The sequence below is a fragment of the Amphiprion ocellaris genome, chromosome 20, assembly GCF_022539595.1.
Source record: "Amphiprion ocellaris isolate individual 3 ecotype Okinawa chromosome 20, ASM2253959v1, whole genome shotgun sequence".
Classification (NCBI taxonomy): Eukaryota; Metazoa; Chordata; class Actinopteri; family Pomacentridae; genus Amphiprion; species Amphiprion ocellaris.
This window is the reverse complement of record NC_072785.1, coordinates 3,981,328-4,004,307: the sequence shown is the minus strand read 5'-3', so window position 1 is coordinate 4,004,307 and position 22,980 is coordinate 3,981,328. Positions and strand designations below refer to the sequence as shown.

At 41.9% G+C, this 22,980-nt stretch overlaps 1 protein-coding gene across 4 annotated transcripts; it reads right to left on the bottom strand.

Annotated features, from left to right (window-relative positions):
- Positions 1-41: 41 nt before the first annotated feature.
- Positions 42-22,723, bottom strand: rab3gap2 (RAB3 GTPase activating protein subunit 2 (non-catalytic)). 4 transcript variants are annotated; one of them, XM_035954083.2, is made up of 35 exons: positions 22,340-22,723; positions 18,869-18,984; positions 18,474-18,591; positions 18,317-18,398; positions 17,006-17,053; positions 16,843-16,918; positions 16,587-16,688; positions 16,264-16,363; positions 15,599-15,697; positions 15,210-15,358; positions 14,900-14,979; positions 14,337-14,429; positions 14,091-14,230; positions 13,606-13,801; positions 13,314-13,457; positions 12,401-12,483; positions 11,185-11,249; positions 11,000-11,090; positions 10,224-10,345; positions 9,871-10,084; positions 9,166-9,263; positions 8,860-8,968; positions 7,705-7,865; positions 7,410-7,584; positions 6,975-7,145; positions 5,665-5,771; positions 4,995-5,061; positions 4,719-4,789; positions 4,602-4,637; positions 4,366-4,494; positions 3,593-3,808; positions 2,441-2,530; positions 2,134-2,352; positions 1,790-1,954; positions 42-762 (listed from the first exon to the last, which is right to left on the bottom strand). In XM_035954083.2, exons 1-35 carry the CDS (start codon positions 22,446-22,448, stop codon positions 610-612), a joined length of 4,194 nt encoding a protein of 1,397 aa, XP_035809976.2. In that variant the 5' UTR covers positions 22,449-22,723; the 3' UTR covers positions 42-609. The 4 variants fall into 4 exon arrangements, with proteins under 4 accessions (XP_035809976.2, XP_035809978.2, XP_035809977.2 ...); XM_035954085.2 differs by having other exon boundaries at positions 4,420-4,494; XM_035954084.2 differs by having other exon boundaries at positions 9,871-10,081.
- Positions 22,724-22,980: the final 257 nt, after the last annotated feature.

Below are 22,980 nucleotides of genomic sequence, written 5' to 3'. Positions count from 1 at the left end.
ATGAGTAACCCAGAGCATCGTTTCAGCAAAAACATCTAGAGGAAGCTTTTCATTTGAGAAATGTCTTTATTCCGCTTTGGAGGCCAGTGGGAGCAGCTGGACATAGAACTAGAGGACAGTAGGTGTACAGGCACAGCTAGTACAGTCTGCAAATATAAATAAAAATAAGCTCCAGATTTCTTTATCATACATCTGTTGTCTGTGGGGGAAAAAGTAGAAGTGTCTAAAGTCTGATATGGCACAGAGGACATGTTGAAGTCAAACTGAGTGAAATGAGGATGAAGTGACAAAGAAACGATTTGCCCCATTCCTTAATAACTCCCCCCTTCACAATACTCCTCAACAACACAAATATTCAATATAGTCATGATACATGCACAAAAATATGAATTAAAAAAGGTTAAAAGCTTGTGATCTCCACTCTATTTAACACCGCCTTCTACAATAAATCTTTGAGGATGAACTGATCAGTATTAACATGAGTTAACAAACAAAACCTCCTGAATGACAGAATGAATGTGGGGTAAGGAGGCTGTTATCACCCCTCTCTCTCTCTCTATCATCATCATCATCATGTTCCTGCCTTCTCCATGGGTCTGCAGCAGCAGGTCAGTCCTCAGTGGTCAGGGCCTCTATGGCTTCCAGCAGGTGTAGAGCCAGACTGTACTGGGCGTGTTTTTCTGGCAGCATCTCAATCAGACGGCCGACCAGCCGGCTGGTCTGGGGCAGAGGGACCAGGGGACACCTCAGCTCACTGGGGTCCTGCAATACACAAACAAACCATGTTCCGTACTGTTCTACAGGCTTCATTTCCAACAAAGCACCACGTTGGTAGAAATCCTGATTCTATTCAGTCTACTGGGTCACTTGTGGTCTCCATGTTCCTGCCAGGTGTCTGTATGTCAAGATAGGCGCTGTTCCACTAACACCTACTCTGCTCATCTCAGCTCGACTTGACTCAGTTTAGGTGGTTTTCCATTACATTGAGTACCACCTCATTGTGGGTGGAGTCATAGCACAGCAGCCTGGAAGTCCCTTAACATCATTTGTGTGCGACGCAAATGCAACACAACAATGGAGGCGATGGAACGCCTGCTGCTCGGTCTGTGGATTTTTGTCAGATTCAAAGTAGAAGAAGAGCAATGCACACCGTCGCTGTTGCCAGTTTTTTTGTAAAAATGGCAGGTTTGGTTTTCATGAAGGAGTCGCTCTCGTGTGTCGTCACTCCCTGTCCAATCAGTGACCTGCATTCTGTAGACGTCACATTATCAGCTCAACTCAGCTCGCTTAGAACCCTGGCCAAGTAGGTACTAAAACAGTACCTGGAAAACCTCACAAACCGAGTAGAGCTGAGTAGGTGCTAGTGGAAAAGTGCCATATGGTACTCAGCACCATGGAGGTAGGTCTGGTTTTGGAAATCCATATTTACTCGAAGCACTCAGCCAATCAGAGTGGGTCTGGTTATACTCAACCCATCTCTAATTATGTTACATTGAAATCAGTTGTGTAAAAACGGTTATTTTTTTGGAATTGATTGACAGATATTAAACTTGTTTGAACATTTTCATGATTCTGGATTGGGGATGACTCAGTGGTCTCCAACAGATTACATCTAGTCAGGTTTGGGTCATGTTTTCCACAGACTTCTACTTGTATCTTCCTCCCCTCTTGTTTCTGTCTTTAAGAGTTACATGTAGAATCCTACACAGAGAACAGACTGAATGCTCCATCAGCTGTTCTAACTAAAGGTATCAGACAGCAGAGCTCAGTGCAGAGCTGGAGTTCTCACCATAGCTTTGAGCCATGTGCAGAGGGTGGGGGGCAGGCGGGCCAGCAGCTCCATGGCAGCCTGGGTCTGGCTCTGACTGTGGAGAAGAGAGTAGCTCAGCCTTTGACCAGTCAGCACCAGGAGCTGGGAGCCCAGCACGTCCTTATCTTCCACTTCTAACATCACCTGTGGGTGGGGGAGGATGGCACCACATGAAGGAGAAGTGATCAAAGAAGGTTTAACAAAAGTCTTAGCATCCAAATTTTAACTTGACATGAAGAGACCAAATGAGTCTTTAGAATCTGGTGCTAAATGAAACAAGACAATGCTGTTGGTGACATCACACTGCACCGTCATCCCTTTACCTCCTCAGCTCGGAGGTCCAGGCCTTGGTTGTAGAGCTCACAGACGAGATGCCGTCGCAGTATGTCTGGGTTGACCTGCAGCAGGGAGCCCAGCTCCAGACACATGGAGGGCCACCAGTCGGCCCTGGGTCCAGTAGAAGGCAGAGTGGGGGACCCGGAGGCGGAGCTGGAAAAATCATCTATAGCCTCCACCCAGCCGGTCAGCACCCGAAGGAGGAACTGAGACAGAAACAGAGAAAGAGATGAGACGGCAGGTATGAAACCTCAACATCTTCTTTCTGTCCTCTGCTCCTCATTTATCTCTCACCTCCTGCCGCAGCGACACCAAGCCGGGGTCCATGTCTCCACTGGGCATCAGCTGGATGGTGGTCAGATCTCTGAAGAACGCATTCTTACCCTGCACACACACACACAGAGACACACACACACACACACACACACACACACACACACACACACACACACACACACACACACAGAGACACACACACACACACACACACACAGAGACACACACACACACACACACACACACACACACACACACACACAGAGACATAGAGACACACACACACACACACACACACACACACACAGAGACACACAGAGACACACAGAGACACACACACACACACACACACACACACACACACACACACACAGACACAGAGACACACACACAGACACAGACACACACACGCACACACAGAGACACACACACAGACACACATACACACAGAGACACGCACACACACACACACACACACACACACACACACACACACACACACACACACACACACACACACACACACACACACACAGACACACACACAGAGAGAGAGAGACACAGATACACACACAGACACACACAGACACACACACAGAGACACACAAATAAATCATAACGGCAGTTTTGGAGTAACATTAAGCAGAAAATGTAGAACATTATTGACTGACATTTCCATATAATTTATTGTGTGTGCCCTAAAATCTGCTGGTCAGTTTAAATGGAATATTATAAAGTAAAAATCTCAGACATGGAAACAAATGAAAAAAGTGCATAGTGAAATATCCATGATATGTGGAGTCACATTCTTTCCCAGTATTTGCAACACAGGTGGGTGCTTGGAGACTTTTTTTTTTCCGTGTTGTAAAAATAAATAATCTAAAAAAATGTAATAATGATTAGACTAGTGTGATGCTGTAAAGAACACATTCTTGAGTTTGCCGTACTTCCAGCTGTGGTTGTTCTGGTTCCAGAACGGTGCAGGACTCTACAGCAGAGTGAAAAATGAGGCCAGGAAGAAACATACACCCAGAAGCAGCTCAGGGTTCAGAGCGTTTAAAGTTAGTGGCAGAGCGTGTTAAGTCATCTGCACTTTTCTTCTAAGCATTGGTGGATATATGAGGTTGTACATTCAGTCAACATGTGTCTGTTAGCAGTCTGTCTACTGACCTTGCTGTCAAACAGGCTCAGCGGTTTCACCCTGAGGCTGAAGGTCATCGCAGCGTGAAGCAGGGAGGCGAGCAGGCAGTGGTGTTGGACCAGAGGAAAGTGGACGCCTCTCTGATCCAGGGCCAGTTCAGCTATGGAGGCAGGACCCTCAGCTCCACACCAGGCCTCCTCCACAGACAGTTCTGGAGCAGAAACCTCCTCCACAGCAGAGTCGGCCTGCAAGACAAAGGAACGGAGACGGTGAGGAGGACGAGCTGAGTGTTCCATATGCTTATCGAGTAATGGTGTGTTTTAGTATTGGTAGCAGTAGGTTATGATTATTCTCAACACATGCACTACCGTTCAAAAGTTTGGGTTCACTTAGAAATGTCTTTGTTTTTGAAAGAAAAGCATTTTTTTTCAGTGAAGACAACATTAAATGAATGATAAATCCAGTGGAAACATTGTTAGAGTCCATTTGTTGAACAGTAGTGTATGACATTAATTAGTAGCATATTAGTGACAATAGCGGAGTATTAGCAGCAGTTCTCAAAGCAAACTAATACAGAATCACCTTACTACACAACTTCCCCTTATAGCAGGCAATAAAGCCAACACACTTCTCAATGCATTCTTAAAAAAAAAAAAAAAAAAGCCTAAAACCTCATTGCAGTGTGCTTATTAATAACCTATTCCTGTTTATGTCCTCTGCGTTTCCCTGTCCATGCTTTGTGCTGGATTTATGCGAGCCACTGGTCATTCTCCATGCTTACATCTGTAGTCTCTTTACTTACATAGTAACTAATAAAAGACAAAGGGCACTGATTCTTAACCAACTCTCCAGTCACCTCCATGAGGACTTGCAGCAACTGAACACAGCAGCCCAGGAAAGACGTCATGGCTTTATCTCCTATCCCGACATCCTGCACACAAAGTATATGCAGCTCAACATTTTCATGCCAACACTTTAAATCTGAAGTATCTGTATAGATCCATACAATAACAAACAAGTAGTATAACATAAACTTACCCGTCGACATAAGCGATCTTTGGGTGCTTTTCCGACCTACAGAATTAATTGTAAAAATGTGATATAATTCCTCACAGGCTCAAAAAAGTCCAGAGACTCTGTGTGGGCATGATTTACCTTCTCCATCAGGAAGGCTGCTGCTGAGAAACGCTTCACAATAAATGTGCTCCACATCATTGTAGAAATACCTGGAACAATTCAGAAACTCCAATGACACTCTTAGAACTGTCACTGTAAGGAGGCACTGATTTACAACATGGAGACGCTGACATGAGAACTGGTAAGAGGGCATCAGCTAGTGAAGAAAACTACACCACTTCCTTCACATTATAGAAACTTCTCATTGATTAGATTAAACATATATAAGGATGTAGAAGGTTTTGAACCACTGACCGAGCTGAATATGAGGACTGGAGATCAGCTTCAGATGTTCCACAGCCCAGCACAGGTATCGACCCTCCTACCAAGAGAAACAGGTGAGACTTCAGATGTAAGAACAAAAGTGTTGGGTTCTATGTCATCCACGTTCCTTGAACTTATGAAACTTCCCTTAACTCTTTAGCAAAACACATAGAGAAATACAGAAATGACCAGAGAGAAAATCCGTTTCACTTTGTACCTACACAATGGTCCAAAAGTTTGAGGTCATCCAGGCAATTCCATGTTTTCCATGAAAACTCCCACTTTTATTCATGTACTAACATAACTGCACAAGGGTTTTCTAATCATCAACTAGCCTTTCAACACCATTAGCTAACACAATGTAGCATTAGAACACAGGAGTGATGGTTGCTGGAAATGTTCCTCTGTACCCCTATGGAGATATTCCATTAAAAATCAGCTGTTTCCAGCTACAATAGTCATTTACCACATTAACAATGTCTACACTGGATTTATCATTCATTTAATGTTATCTTCAATGAAAAAACTGCCAGTGACATTTCTAAGTGACTTCAAACTTTTGAACCGTAGTGTATATCTGTGTGTCAGTATTATATATATGTGTGTGTGTCTGTGTGTCAGTGTTATGTATACATGTGTGTGTGCTTGTGTGTCCGTGCACCTCTGGGTCTTTGTTCCACTGCACCACATATTCCCAGCAGCAGTGGGCAAAGAGCAAGTCCGGTGAGAGGGAGTGTGGGAACCGCTGGCACACTGCCACCAACAGCTCTGGAAAACACAGAGGACAGTGAATGATGTAGTCTGGACATCAAGGTATGAACAGGTTCAGTGAAATAACGAGTACTGCTGCGGAAGTTTAACTGCTCAACGAATGCTGTAAACATCTACAAAGGTTTTAACAAGACTGGCAGGTGGAGTTCTTTACTGTGACAGTCAATTTGTAAATCTGTTAAATCAAACTTAATGCCTAATGTAGGGCTGCAGCTACTGATTATTTTAGTAATTGAGTATTCTATCGATTATTCTGGCCATTAATCGAGTATTCAGATTCTGCGCTTGGCATGTGTGTTACAGCATCAAAAGTGGAAGTGAGCGCGCTGTGGAACAGAAAGAACCGTTTTGAAGTAACACGGGCCGATATCTGCACCGTACTGTACATATATAGTATAGTACAGGGGTGTTGTGTGTGTGTATATATATATATATATATATATATATATATATATATAGTATAGTATAGTACAGGGGTGTTGTGTATATATATATATAAATATATATATATATATATATATATATATATATATATATATATATATATATATATATATATATATATATATATATATATATATATATATATATATCCATCCATCCATTATCTATACACCGCTTAATCCTCACTAGGGTCATGGGGGGGCTGGAGTCTATCCCAGCTGACTCAGGTGAAGGCAGGGGACACCCTAGACAGGTCACCAGTCTGTCGCAGGGCTACATATATAGACAAACAATCACTCACACATTCACACCTACGGGCAATTTAGAATAATCAATTAACCTTAGCATATTTTTGGACTGTGGGAGGAAGCCGGAGTACCCGGAGAAAACCCACGCATGCACAGGGAGAACATGCAAACTCCATGCAGAAAGATCCCGGGAAAGCCGGGACGCGAACCAGGGATCTTCTCGCTGCAAGGCGAAAGTGCTAACCACTACACCACTGTGCAGCCCATATATATATATATATATATATATATATATATATATATATATATATATATATATATATATATATATATATATATATATATATATATATATATATATATATATATATATATATATATATATATATATATAGTATAGTATAGTACAGGGGTGTTGTGTGTATATATATATGGTATAGTACAGGGTGTTGTGTATATATATATATAGTATAGTACGGGGTGTTGTGTGTATATATATATATATCACCTGCTGTCCTGTCTGGGTCTTTTTGGTCCTTCTCCTCATTTCCTTCTTCCTCTTCTTTATGCTGTTTGTAATCTCCATCTGTGTTTTCTCTCTTCTGCAGGATTTCCTTCAGCCGCTCAGGGGCCATGCTTTGCCTGAACACCCACTTGGAGACACTATCTGCAATTCCACCTTAAGAGACAGACGTAGAAAGGAAAACAAAAATATGAGACTGACAGAAGCTGTAGGGTTGTAGCCTGGAGTGACCTTAGGGAAGACAGACAGATGTTTAGGAATAAAACAAGAAGGAAAAATAGAAGAAAGGCAACACAGGAAGGTAGTGGAGACGCACAAATCATTCACAACAAAATAAATAAAAAATTTAAAAAACCAAGAGAGTAAGACAAAGTCAGACGGCATGAAATCTACCTGAGCATTCTCTTATTTGCTGCCTACCTGTGCCTCCCTCCAGCAGTGTTTTGATGGAGCACTGGACTGTAGCGCCCCCTGCTGCCCCCTGAAGAGGAGGCACCAACAGCAGAGTCTGCAGCACCAGAACATCCTCCAGCTGGCGGACACACACCACCCACTGCTCCAGCTCCAGCGACACCGCCTCCCACTCTGACTGCAGCTAACACACACACAGAGCAGATCAAGTGTTTATCATGGTTGAGTGACATTAAAATGGGGGTTCTATTATTTCCTCCTCATGGCAGAACTTGTGCTCACTTACGAATACGAATCTTCTCACCTTGCTGTCAGCCCGACTTGTGATGCTAGCCTTAGCAGCACGGTGAGCGACTAGGGCAGCTAGCAGAGCAGCGGCTGCATTGTGAGACTGGATACATGTACAGCGAACCTGCTGCCACCAGGGGGAGATAGACTGGGGGTCCCAGGACTCCTCAACTGCACCTGAACAGAGGAAGAAACAGTGGTCGCTCTTGGAGGTTTTACATCAACATATTCCCCTGTTTCCTTCACTCACACCTCAGCTCTTCCTTTGGTCTACAGAGTCAGTGTTAAATAGCACCAGTGGTTCAGGATGTGCAGCATTATCACTGGTCAGACCACAAAGTTGCAGCATTTACATATCCAGCCACATCACTAAAGCCTTCAGCATTAGATGCACCTGTGTTTCTTTGCCCTAAGCTCCTCCTCATGTCTCCTCAAAGTGTATTTAAGTACTAGGAAGATCCTCCATAATATTGGAGTGAGAACCAATTCCAGGTCGTGGGAGGAGAGAGGAGGGCAGGAAGGTTTGTCTTTCACCAACTTTCCTTGATTGAAATGGTTTTATACAACGTTAACAGCATTCTCTATTGTTCAACTTCAATATCCAGAGCTCTGCTGCCCACCTCCTCACATAAAGAACACATCACTTCCATGAACACATCACCCCTGTCCTCCAAAACCTCCCCTGGCTCCCTGTCCCACAATGCATGAAGTTCAAAGTCCTCCTTCTGACCCACAAAGCCCTCCATAAATAAGCTCCCCATACCTCAGAGACCTGCTCCACTGCCACACTCCCTCCCACAGCCTCCGTTCCTCCGATGCAAACCTTCTCACCGACCCTGGGGCCTTCTCCATATCTGCCCCCACACTCTGGAACTACCTACCCCAACATATCCAAGACTGCATCGACCTGAACACTTTCAAATCAGTCCTCAAGACCCACCTGTTCAGAACTGCTTTTAACACATAATACTAACTTATTTTTAGGACGTGTTTTATGACTTGTTTTATGATGTTCCTCTGTTCCAATGTTTGCTGATTTTATACTGTAAAGTGTTTTTGAGTATAAAAATAAAACATATTATTATTTGTACCCAAACCACACTATAATGTGATGTACAATCATTAAAAACACACACAGAAAGGTTAGCACACACTACACCAGATTACATACCTTTCATGTTACTGAGAGCAACCAGTAGTGTGTGGAGGTTTCTAACACTCTCCACTGGTTTCTGTAGAACCTCCTTCTCCCTTTGCAGCCACACGCTCAGCAACAAAGACTGACAGAAAGAGAAAACACAAAACAATTATGAAATTCTTACACTTTTCTAAAAACTGCATGTCATCATTTCTTATTTTTTTTTTAAAAATTGGACACAGTTCATTGATGTCTAATTTTTTCAGCCATTAACAGCAACCGGCATCTAAAAATCATCCTAATTTCAACTCAATCAGCCAGTATTTTCCTGCATCTTACCAGTAGCTGCTGTGGACTGATGCCAGCCTGTTGGAGTGTGTCACAGACTTTATGGCGTGGGCTTTTTCCACACAGACAACCCCAGAACAAAAAGTTTCCTGCAAAGGACAAACAAGAGCAAGTCCTCAGTCTGGATTCGTGCCCTGCTCTCACTCCACTCTCTGTCTAGTGTCATTGATATTTCTGTATATGAAGGGTTCATTTGTGTTTATTTAATCCTAAATAACTGCCCTAGAGGCTTGCAAAAATACTTTCTGTGTTATTTTAACATCCGTCCTTTAGTTTAATACATTTACACCATGTGTCTGGTAGGATTGCAATCATGTGATCGTCAGCAAGCAGCTGATGTAGTGTTCACTTGTTGTCATGGTTACAGTGACGCTGTGACGCTATCTCACAATGACACAGAAATCTTAAGCATATCCATGGATCCAGACTATAAGCCGCATCACTACCAAAATCTAATCACTTTGTCCTTGTGTCATTTCTGATCTGCCCTGAAAATTTTATCCAAATTCGTTAGTCCGTTTTAGAGCAATGTTGCGAACAGGCAGACAGAGGGACAGATGGACAGACAAACAGACGCCGATCGTTACATAACTCCGCCGCGTTCCTTGGTGGGGAAATACACTTTAGATTGTCATGGCAAAGTTGGAATAAAAGTTGAAAGTCAAGGCAGAAATGTTGATAAATGTGTTCTCATACCTAGCTGGTTCCATTCAGCTTCAGACCCACGAATCACCTTTAACTCCCCATCATCTGTGCACTCCATCTGAGAGAGGAAAGTCTGGGCAGGTGGGGGGGAGTCAGGTGAGTCCTGGGCAAAGGAAACGCTGGGTCTTGAGACGTGCTGAGCATAGTGTTGCAACGTTGGCCCAATACGGGATAATTCATCTTCTATGCCTTCGAGGGAGTCCTGCTGGGTGGAGAGAAACACAAGCTGGAGCACAACTGTAGTTTTATGTGGCAAAATCATGAAGAATGACAGTTAAGGTTTAAAAGACCACATATGAGGAAAGTCTGTATTAGTGTATTTTTGTGTGTGTCTGTTCTCTTACGTTTTCAGTGGAGGCCTCAACATCTGCTGCAGAGTGCAGCTGATGGATGTCAGTGTACAGCTGAAGCAACTTCAGCTGTGAGGAGCAGAGCTGGAGTAATGCGATGTCCACCTCCTCAGGGTCTGTGAGGCAGAAAAAACCCCAGAGAAATAAGGAGAGAAAAACTGCTGATGAATTTATGATAGATAACTAAGAACTCTCTCTACAACCAAAGTTTAAATTCACCTAATTCTAAGCATTTCATATTGAGCAAATAATTGCTCACTGTAGTTTTAGCAAAACAGGGGGTCCTCGGTTTACGACGTCCTTGACCTATGGCGTTTAGTCGGGACAGGTTATGTGGAACTAGCTGACGAGCTGAGCGGATGAATACGTCGTCATGCGGCGCTATCAGACGGCTTTGTTTCCATTCTCCGGTTGTACGCCACCATGGATTGTGCTACATTCACAAACTTTTTGCCCTTCATTATGGCTCCCAAGCGTGATAAAGTAGATGAAGTTGTAAAAACAGTGTAACATATTCTGCTATCTTCTTGTAAAATGATTCATACATGCATGAAAGTCGTTGGTATTCATGATTTTTCCAAAGAACTGATCGATATTGTGATGTACGGAACAGCTTTGTTTACATTTTTGCTGGAGTTCTGACTTATGGCGAAAATCAAATTACGTCGGGCTGTAGGAACGGAACTCTGGTGTAAGTCGAGGACCCCCAGTATATTAAAAAAAAAAATCTCAAGAATTAGTTTCTTCTCACCAACAGACTTATACTTTACCTTTTTGCTTTAAAGTGTCATGTAAGGCACATGTGATGTTTGTAAGACAAGAGACAGGAGCATTCTTATTTGATAGCAGAGACTCCAAAGCCTGAAAGGAAATACAGACACTGGAGTTTAAACCTTGACTACATAACACACTGCACACATGTGGAGGGGGTGTCTGTACGGATCTTTGGTCATACCTGCTTCTTGATAGCAGGGTGTTTGATATCCAGCAGAATACTTCTGGCTTCGCTCTCAAAAATATCTAAAAAAAAAAAAAAAAAAAAAAAAAAAAAACAATGAGTAAAGAAAGAAATGAACATAGATTGAAAACCTCACTCATCTTGTCCACATGCTTCTACATCAGGGGTGTCAAACTCATCTTACTTCAGGTTCCACATTCAGTCCAATTTGATCTCCAGTGGGCCGAACCAGTAAAATCGTAACACAATAACCTATAAATAACAACAACTCCAAATTTCTCCCGTGTTATAGTGCAAAAAAAGTCCATTCTGAAAATGTTCACGTTTAAGGAATCTTTTTACAAAACATCATTAACAACCTAAAATTTGTTAAGAAAAATAAATTAAATTTCAGCCACATTCAGCCTCAGTTTATCATTTCTACATTACAACTTTCGGATCACAGAATGTCTACAGAGGAACACAACATTTAGTCACAGCTATCTGGAACTGTATGATATAGTATTTTACTTTATGATGAAAATGACAAAAGTCAGACAAAAGAACAACAAAAACAGGACAAAATATTACAAAAATGACATGCAAAATGACAAAAACGAGACACAAAACAACAAAAAATTAGACAGACACAAAACAAAACAAAAAAGATACAAAAAAATGTTAAAAACTGTTACAAAGTACCAAAAAAATTAACAAACAACAAAAAGACACAAAAAATGACAAAAGTGAGAAAAATGACAAAAAAAGGTGACGACACAAGCGAGACAAAAAAACACAAAACAACAAAAACAATACACAAAACAATGAATAAAGCGAAACATAAAATGACAAAAATAAGACACAAAATAGAAGTGAGAAAAAAAGGAAACACAAAATGACAAAACATGAGACAAACTACAAAAATCAAACAAAAAAAGACAAAAAACGACAAAAACAAGACAAAATATTACAAAATGAGGCACAAAACGACAAAAGAACATGATAAATGAACAATCTAGTATTTTATTTTATGATCAAAACAACTTGTCAAAGTCTAGAAATTATTTAAAATTTATAGTTTGCAGGTAATGTCTTCTCGGAAATTTTTAACACTTTACAAAGTCGTCCCACAGGCCGGATCAGACCCTCTGCAGGGCCGGTTTTGACCCGCGGGCCGCATGTTTGTCACCCCTGTTCTACATGTTCAGTCAGCTTTTACTGTTGTGTCCCTTACCAGGCTCCACATCTCTGCTCTTTAGTAGAGTAGTCAGTCTCTTCACCAGGTGCATATCTTTGGCTTGTTCGCTCTTCTTGTCACTGAAATAAACAGAAAAATGCAGTTAAAGTGGATTTCTAACAGTCTTTTTGCTATAATGCTGTAATGTTATAACTGCATGCTGTAATGCAGGATGATATCGATAAAGTATTGCAGCCTGACATTTGTGCTTAAAATCATTTTTAGAAATATAATAATAATATGAAGATTTTTGAAGTTGGGGTTGAGAACCTTTCCTGTTAAAGTAAACAACAAAAGTTTCGGGTGCCATATATTTCTTTCTGCTAGCATGTATTAGCATGACCTCATGAATGGATTCTGTTGCTGTCTAACGCTGCAATGATTTATTAGACTTCTATAAACAGCTCCAAATCCTTTTATTCTGACATGGTACAGACCATCTTCATCACAAAAGTTTATTCTTATGGACAATTCAGTTTGTAATAGAAGGAAACAAAACTCAACTTATATGAAGAGTTTTGCAATTTTGGCACACCAACTCTCTTTTGAGCTTTGTGTGATGTTTTTGTTTTGAAATGTGGAAAAAGCCTTTCCCAAGTCGCTGCACACACATCGAAGTGTATCCTAATCTTGTTCCTATCTGTTAATGCAACTCAATCAGTCAGATTTGTGCTGTGTTAAAGAAAACACAAGAATGATACTCGGTCAACAGTAATAAGACTTCTGTCGGGACTTTAACTGAAAGGTGACCAAATGCTCATTCAGACATGAAGCCGACACGTTCAGATGCCATCAGATTATGAAGTGCATGTCTCTAAAAGAAACCTGAACTGAAGCGTTAAGGGCATTTGTACAAAACAAATACCTAAATGACAGCAGATCTACAGTGTCTTTGTGCTTGTGCACCAACCTGAGGGCCAGGTGGAAGGGGACGTTCACTGTCCTCAGCACTCCTGTGGACGGATCCATGAGACAAACCTGCTGGGTGTGGAGCTGCCAGCCCTGACTGGTCACACTGTTGACCCCCATCAGACGGTAGCCAGCATACAATAACCTGGAAGAGCAAGCACACATGCACACACAAACTCCTATGTTACATATCATTTTTGTATACTATTTTCCAGCCTTCTCATAACTGACTGCATGTCCTGTTTTGATATCAAGTTACAGCAAGAAACAGTTACAGGCTTTCTTGTGTGTACCTGCAGTGCTTTCCCACAGTGAAAGCACCAACTCGAGGCCCCTGCTGCATCGCCCACACCTCCAGGATTCCCCTCCGGGGGGCATAGATGACTAAGAACAGAGCATGGCGTCTGGGCAGGGAAGCAGAGGGGGAGAACTCCCGATCCCCACGCTCTTCTGGAATCTGCAGCCATCCCAGCTGGGCGTCCCTGTAACCTGGAGTCAAGGTAAGTTGATGACATAGAGATTATATGCCTTCATATATTCACAAAATATTAGCATGTGATAGCTCAATGGTCTGTGCCCTCAGGCCTTATGAATATTTCTGAGATTTTTCAATTTTCAATTAAATTTGAGATAAATTTTGAGACAGAAGAACACAGCAATGGATCTGTACATTTTCAGAACAGCTCTGTGGAATCTATTTAATTCCTGACAAAGATTTATTTTTACAGTATCTATGCATCATTCATTCCTTAGTTCCTCTCTCTGTCCTTTCCCCCACCTTTCCACATACGGATGGCAATGCCCCTGGCCAAGTCCAGCAGTGTAACTCGACCAAAGTCATCCGTTACTCCAGCCAGTGTGTTGCATGGGGACAGACATATAGACTCGCCATGGCGCCGGGAGTCTGGGAGACCGAATCTGGAAGACAGCGGTCAGGTTTGAGGACGAGGGAAGGACAGAACCAAGTTTTAGGTTGCCGGTATCAGTAGGGTACAGTCAGGGGCTGAGAGATCACGACTGGTACCTGATCCCTAAAGGAGTAGCAGGCTCCACCTTGGGCTTCTGTTTCTGGACAGCCTCTTCTTCAGTCTTGTTCTTGTTCCATCCTAACCACCCACTGAGAGGAAAACATGGACAGACACAAGGAAAAAAAGAGAATAAGTGAGCAAGGAAAAGAGAAAAGATACATTTCAAAGACAGTGAAATGCACCTTAAGGATGGATGAAACAGACTGTCTCCCAGTATGGATAAACTTGTCATTGAACAAACAACAAACTGTCATTTAGAGTATTGATTGTGCTGCTTTGTGCTGTTACAGCAGTAGAGGATTGTCAACAGAGCATTCCTCAAGTGTGTCGGTCTGAAAAGGCATTTAGTGTGTATGTGGGCACAGTGTGGACAGCCCCATCTGTCTTTTAAACAACGCTCTACACAAATTAAGCTATGATGGATAGCTTTGCCACATTCCATGGCTACAATTACTCATTCCCCAACCTTGTTTCTTTCAACACGGTTTGCCTTAATTGCTTCATTATTGCCTTTACATGGTGTGGTTATACAGATGCACACACACAAACCACAACACACCTGGCAGCACTGAAGAGGGCTGAAGTGAGTTTGCTGGCCACAGCCAGAGCCACATGTGACAGAAGAGGCTGGGAGCTTCCCTGAAGACAGACAAAGACATCATGAAAAGCTGAATTTACTGTGAAAAAGGCATTCTATTGCAAACTCATACACAATCTCTACCTTATTCCCTGTAGGTCATTCGTGTAGGTAATCCATCCATTTTCTATACACCAATTCATCCTCTAATGCACTAACATGCTAGTGTTACAGTTATTCAAAGTAGGAGATAAACAGCCTGACTTGCTCCATCTCTCTTGTCCACACTCACCTCTACAGCATAGTAAAAGCCCATGTATGGCCCAGCTCCCACAGTCACATACTGGCTCATGGCAGGGGGGCTGCCCTTGACTGAAGCACTGAATCCCCCCAGGATAGACGCGTTCTTCATTTGGTCAAACACACACAGTGTCATAATGCCTAACAGCAGGGGAGATACGTGGGATGAAGTCAGCCTTTCACTAATAGAAATGCTAAATGTCAGAAGGGCTTTTTTTCATTACAATTCATACAAAGTTATATTACATCAGATTGTTTGCAGAGTTTGCTGCTAAAATACTGTCAGTCAGTTCCACCTGTAATGAAGGTCAAAAGGTAGGCAAGTCACAACCCTCAGTCAATCCATCCTAATCAGTTATTAAACCTGAAACTGCCTCTTACCTACGCTGCTGTGGTCCACAATGGTGTCCATGTCCTGTAAGCCCCACTTCTTATAGGCCAGGGGAGGAGGCTGGATCACATCACTGCCTGCTGCTGCAGCTGAATGGAAAGAGAAGCTGATGATGGAACGTAAGATAAGACACTTCAAGGTAACAGACTATGTATGATAATTATCTGTTGGTTGCTTGTCTCTAGCATGGTAGACAAGCCTTGCATGTAGCTCCATTTAAAACTGTAGTACCTGACCTTAATAGTAACAAGGACTGTCTTAGGGCACACAGCATATTCATAGGCACAGCAGGAGCAGTCAAAATCACAGAGCACTACTAGATGTTCAAATGCTGCTGAAGCTCAGCTACTAACCTCTAAAGGCCAAGTACAGAACGTCTGTGCGTGCGTGTGTGTGTGTGTGTGTGTGTGTGTGTGTGTGTGTGTGTGTGTGTGTGTGGTTGTAGTACAGAATAAGTGCGTGCATCATATATTCTTAGTACCTGAATGCTTTGTGGCAAACACTATCCCAACAGCCAGCAAATGAAAAACAACAACACTTGAACATTTAAGACCAGAAAATATTACTGCAGTGCTCATCCTGCGACAAACACACACCGATATGATTTCATGCTGGTTACTGCAAACACACACAAACATGTGCTGAAGAGCAGTACCTCTGGCCACCTGGTTCCTGCAGGCCCGCAGAGACTGAAAGAGACTGAAGCCATCTATAGTGACCATAGCACCAGGGTAGAGGATGCTCAGCTCCTCATGCTGCAGCAAGAGGAAATCAATAATTATATGTTTGCTGTTTGCTCCACAGATGTGTGTTCTGCAGGTTTAGCTTCAACAATCACCACACAGTCAAAGGAACTGTTTGGTTCATTGGCAAATAATACATTTATTCGGAACAAGAAAGCCATTACGTGTGTTGTTTTTATGCAAACTATTACTATTACAGTAATTCTGATAGGCAGTCTTGACACGTGTGCATTACCTGCTCAGTCACTCCAGGATGACGTGGGATCTCATATGTCCGACACTTGAGCCTCAACACAGGGTCTTCATGCAGCAGCTGGGCCAGGAGCAGAACCCCGCTCTGATGGGACAAAATAAATATAACATCAAATAATGTCACGCCTACTCACAGACTGTACTGAATGCTTTAGCTTCTGATGACGAGGTGAAGAAGTAATCTGTTGCAGAAGACTACAGCACACACCAAGTAGGGATAATACAGGATATGGAAATACCTCTGTGTAGAAACGGACATAGCCAGATGTGAATCCCACTACTACACATGTCCAATCAGGTCGCCCTGTGGAGCTCCTACACACAGAAAAATGAAAATATTGTAACATGTACACATACGCAATTTGCTCTTCCTTGTTTATTTCACACGTACGGAACTCTTACCTCTTTTGGCTTGCTAGGGGGATGCAGATGGCGCTGCTCACACACTCTCTGGAAAAAAAAACAGACACAAAGCAGAACGCAATGTCTGTAATTTCAAGTAGTCATGTCACATTTTATTTCTCCACAGCATTCACTAGACCTTTATTTGTCCTACAAAGTTTTGGTCACCCTTAAATTCATATTTGAAGTGAATTTGAAACGCAGTACTGCAAAAAACATGTTTACATTCGTATTTATCACACAGTAGTATTAAAAAGGCATCTGACAAGTCCCAAATTCTTTCTGAAGCATGAAAACAACACCAACAATATAGCCACAGTCATAAAGAGCTATCGGCACTCATCAAGTACCAGTAAAGTCGTCCCTCACCATATTATGGTTCACTTTTCGTGGTCTCGCTGTATCATGGATTTTTACATTGTATTTGGAATTGCGGACTTTTCGCTATATTGCGGGATTGTGGTATTATAGGTATTTATATTTCTTATTTTAATTATTTTTGCAGTAAACTAAGCAGTTTCTATGTTAAAAAATTTAAAACAACCTAAAACAATATTTAAAAGAATAATTAAAACACATAAAAAGAATATTAAATGGAAATAAAATGCGTAGCGTACAGCGCTGGGCTCTGATTGGCTCAGCGACCGCAGCATCAGTCTCCTCTGTCTCTGTACAGCAGCATTCAGCATCTTGTCCATTCTCACTGTGCTGAGCTACTTCATCATCATCTTCATCATTTAAATTGTAGTATATTCACTGGTGAGTACCCATATAGAATTTTATATGTTGTTAAAATTACGTAGGTTTAAAAGCATAGGAAGTGTTTATAAGAGTGTTGGGAGGGTTTATAAAGCCTTAAAATATATATAAATAATAAAATAAATATGGTCGTTACTTGGCGGATTTTCGTCTATCGCAGGGGGGTCTAGAACGTAACCCCTGAGACAGACGAGGGACCACTGTATTTAATATGAACAAGGTGTGTTGCAAGAGACAACATCTCCATGAACACCATGAAATCATTCTGGGATTACAGGAGAAGATGGACAACACTGATATTGGTCAGAACAACCCATCTTTAAAGTTTCCTTCACAAACTTAGCTCAACTGTACAGTATCTGGCTGAACTGGTGCCATTTTGAAAGCAAAGGTCACACCAAATTTTGATTTGATTTAAGCTTTTTCTGCTCTGTGCACTTGATATAAAGTTAACACAATAAAAAAATGATCCCCATCATCAACTCTGCTATTTTTTTTTTTTTTTTTTAAAAATCATTTTCATTTCTTCTCGTGTTAGCATAATTTTCTCACCCTTCTTCAGAGCTGAGGGTTCCAGACCAGGACACAGCCAGAGTCATCTCCTCTCTGCCACTGTCATCTGTACGCCATTTAGCTGTAAGAACCAATAAACATTAACAGAAACACACAACTCCTCTGACACATAGACAAGTGTGTCTGAATATCACACCTGAGAGAAAGGCGGCCCTGTGTTCACGGGCCACAACTAGCAGGTCGGAGCAGGGCGACAGCGACACAACACAGTCCTGCAGCCAGGGGTCTTTCTGCCCAGCCGTCTCCTCCTCCACCTAAGAGGAGGAAGAGGAAGGACATCTATAGATCTGCAAATGATGTCAGCAATAGTCACACAATTTCATGTCAATATCAGACAGTTGGGAAAGTTGCTTGAGGCTTTCTATATATTTTTTCTTTTTTGTTTCAAATTTGAAATATCTTATTATTCTGTGTTTCGACTAACCCTGGATTTTCAACACCAAACACATCTGTTGCTTAATATACTAGAAGAAACATAAGAATATGACTATACTACACTACTATATAGATTAAATAGTAAAAATGACAGACCGTTGTGGCAGAAGTGGATTGCCCCGTTTTGTTGTTGTCCGTGGATTCCCCCTCTTTGTTATCACCACCATCCCATGCCGACTCCCAGTCAGAAGTGTCCCAAGACAGCTCATTATCTATCAGGGAAGAGAAAACCATGCACAAAAATCCAGTAAACATGCTTTCAGTCAGTAAAGTCAGTGGATGGAACTAAGCAAACTATTTCTCTTCATTTCTCTTTGCTTAAGTCTTGGGTTCCTGCAGATCATATCACTACATTAAGTAAATAATTGATAAATTATAGGATGAATGTTGTAATCAGTTTGATAAATGGAAGGACTACATCCAGCTGATTAACACAGAAATGCAAATGTCATCCTGGCAAACCACAAACACTAAATGAGAGAAGACAAGAGGGAAATAACTGAAGAAGGTTGTTCTATGGGGAAATAACCTAAAAATATTCAAGAGTCTGTGGGAGACAGAGTGATGGAGCCAGTATCAAATCCAGGATGAAATCCCGCTGCCATGGACATTTATAATGCATCGTGCCTTGGTGCAGTGAGAGGGCAGTCAATGTCACTGTGCTAAAAAATGAAGTGATAACATATTCTCTGTCTGCATGTATCAATATGAAATAAGGAGTTCAGTGTGTGAAGCCAGAGTGCAACAAGTGCAGGCGCTATTTTTATTTATTTCTGCACGTGTAATTCTTCTCTCCTGTTTGGTGTTCTGCAGTGAGACGTTCAGGTGTCTCATGTGGGATGACTCATAGCAAAAAGGGCAGACAGACTGCTCCTCCTCCTCCTCCTCTTCCTCCCCCTCTCTCTGTGCTGTTAGTGTTGCAGAGCACAGATCATCTCTATTCATCAGGCACTTTACAAAGGCTAGCTGCTAAAACTAATAAAAACTAACACTAAAGTAATTACTAATAGAAGCAAAACACTGATATAAAGTATCCAAAAGAAATGAGAACACCCCTGGTTACACTGATTCTTTTTGTTCTGGCCGAGTACAATCTTTCAATTCTGTGACCAAGAGCAAGCAAGGTTATTTTTGTCTTGGATGTCATCTGTTAAGGGTTTATGGTGTACGCCATCCTTTACAGACAGAGAAACACTGTTAGCTCTCGTATCCCACCTCAGCATGGATGACCAGACCATCCCCTTCTCCTCCTCAGCCACTGTGGGTCGGGTTTGATCCTCGCCTGACCTTCCCAAATCACAAAACCCAACTGTGCAAGACCTCATTCCATCATCTGAGAAACACCTCCAAAATCTGTCCAACCCTAACTCTCTCAGATGCAGAGAAACTGGTCCGTGCCTTTATCTCCTCAAGGTTGGACTACTGCAATGGGCTCTTCATCGGGATTCCTGGGAAAAACATCCTGAAGCTTTAGTTCATCCAGAGCTGTGCTGTCTGGATCCTGATGAAAGCCTGTAAATATGCCCACACAACCCCCATTCTCCACTCCCTACACTGGCTCCCTCTCATCCCGGATCCACTTCAAAATCCTGCTACTGACCCATAAATACATCACCGGCCACGCAGCTCTCTATCTCCAAGAAATGATGAGCCCCCAATCCTCCTTTCAGTACACTCAGGACAACAGACAAACTGCTTCTCCACACCCCCACCACCAGACTCCCCACCATCGGGGACAGAGCTTCCTGCTCAGCTGCCTGTGGAACAGCCTCCTCATCCAGCTGAGGGCAGCAGAGAGCCTGGAAACTTTTAAAGCAGGACTAAAAACCTACCCATTTAAAAAGACTTTTAACAGCTGAATTTGTAGCTTTTAGCCTAGTTTAAATTGTCTTTGTTTTTAGCTTTTAGCCCTTTGAGACTCAGACGAGTGAAACGTGCGTTACAAATACAATATATTACAATTAGTATTTATTGCCTGGTTGTTTTTCATAGGTAGAGTGAAACTAGCATACCGTCTATGGCCACTGTCACTCTGATTAGTAGTAATATGTGTCATCCTATACTTCCTGATTACTGCTGCAACTGTGCTTTGACTGATTTTCAGTTGGTCACTGAAGTTCCTGTATCCCCTTTCATCCTTGAAAAGTGTCACAATCGAATGTTTATTGTTAAAGTTCTAATAGAGCACTCCCAAAGGTTCACAATGGAGAAAGTTCTGGTGTTCATTTTATAACCATCATCATGGAGTTAGGCTGAACACACTTTAGTTTCAATGCATTTAAAGTTTTCTAATTTGTGTTGTCGGCCGTCATAGATGGAATCACGTTTGTTCTACTGAGTTTCTACTTTGTGGTTTGTATTTTCAGTATAGTCTTTGGAAGGACTTTGTTTTTGATTGTTCACAAGAGGAAATATTCCACTGCTAAAGCTAGAAATGCAATTATTAAGAATTGGAGCAATTTGAAATAATTTATATTAAAATAGTTTAGCACAGGGGTGTACGCTGTGGGCTGCACAGTGACTTAGTGGTTAGCACTGTCGCCTTGCGGCTAGAAGATCCTGGTTTGAGTCCCAGCCTTCCTGGGATCTTTCTGCATGGAGTTTCCATGTTCTTCCTGTACATGTGTGGGTTTTCTCAAGGTTCTCCGGCTTCCTCCCACAGTCCACAAACATGCGGAGGTTAATTGGTGATTCTAAATTGTCTGTAGTCTGTGAATGCATGCGTGATTGTTTGTCTCTATGTGTATCCCTGTGATAAACTGTTACCTGTCCAGGTGTCCCCTGTCTTCACCCTAAGTCAGCTGGGATAGACTCCAGCCCCCCATGACCCTAATGAGGATTAAGCAGTGTATAAATAATGGATGGATGGTGTACGCTGTGCATTAAGAGGCTGCTGATTTACTGTATCTGACAACATTTGCTTTTCTCAATTGATAACCCCACCATAAAACTGTGGATGATCTGAGAAGCAGCTTCAGCAACAGACTGATGCAACCCCGCTGCTCCAAGGAACAGTGCAGGAGGTCATTCTTAAACTTCCCTGGGGGTTAATCAAGCATCTGTCTATCCTGTGTCTGGCAGATCACAAAAAGACTTTTTCACTTTGCCTGCTGATGAAATACTGCCACATCCTAACGTCATTCATTATATCTGTAAACTCACCTGCACCTACTTACGTTATTTGCACATCTAAGCACATTCTTATTTGCAGATTTCTGTATGACTCTTGTATATTCTGGTGATTTTTTTTTTCTATATCATATTTTCTATTTTTTTAAAAATCTTGTTTTACCTTCACTTTATACCCTACTCTAACATTCTGTGTTGTCTTATTGTTGACTACTTTAATATCCATGCTGCTGGAACAACTGAATTTCCCTCGGGATTACTAAAATCAGTCTAAGTATAACCTAAAATATAAATAAAATTAAGAGCAAAAATAACTTTCCTATAGTCTGCAGCTTTCAGTCAGCAGCTGCTTTGTTTTCCTCAGTGCTTTGAGCAGCTCGTTCGAGAGGTAGCTGACTAGTTACCAGTTATATTCATGCTACACACTACTAACGGTACCTGTTTGATTCTTATCCTCAGCTGGCTCGGTTTTCTTGCTCTGGTACAAGAAGTCCCGGACCGTTTTGAGCTCCTGGAGCCAACAAAACTCCAACAAGCTGCAGGACATCTCTCTGCCGTCCAGTCAGGACCCAACAAGACGCGGAATCAGCCAGTTAGCCCTCCTGCTAGCAGTAGAAGATCAGCGCAGCTTAGCAGTTAAAGTCTGTTTCTCAGTCCTGCTATCGTGAGAACTTTATGACAGCCTACCCACGGAGACAGTGTTTGTTATTCGTCTTAAAAGGTCCCCGAAATAAACAACAACAACTATCTGCTACTCTTCTTTTCTCCTCAAAGTGTGCAGCTCCCACCCAGATCCTGATGTGTTCATGACACATCGTTAGCATAATAACACCGCTGTGCTTCCGGGGTCGAGCTTCCGCCAGCATTTCAAAATAAAGGCAGAGTAAGCGGTCATTTTTATTTTTATTTTATTTATTTATTTATTTATTTATTTATTTATTTATTTATTTATTTATTTATTTATTTACAAACGGTAACGAAATAACTCTAAATATGAAAAATAAAAGTTAAAAATTACTTGCTGAAATTGTAATCAGGTGAAGCCAGAGACAAAAAAACCTCTAAGTGCACAATTTTAA

Bases quoted from the DNA above. Each gene is read 5' to 3' on its own strand.
- rab3gap2 (XM_035954083.2), bottom strand. From the start codon at position 22,448: ATGTCCTGCAGCTTGTTGGAGTTTTGTTGGCTCCAGGAGCTCAAAACG. The intron at 5,062-5,664 runs GTGCACGGACAC...TTCTCTTGGTAG, and splicing joins AGTGGAACAAAGACCCAGAG to GAGGGTCGATACCTGTGCTG. The intron at 2,353-2,440 runs GTGAGAGATAAA...TTTCTGTCTCAG, and splicing joins TGGTGTCGCTGCGGCAGGAG to TTCCTCCTTCGGGTGCTGAC.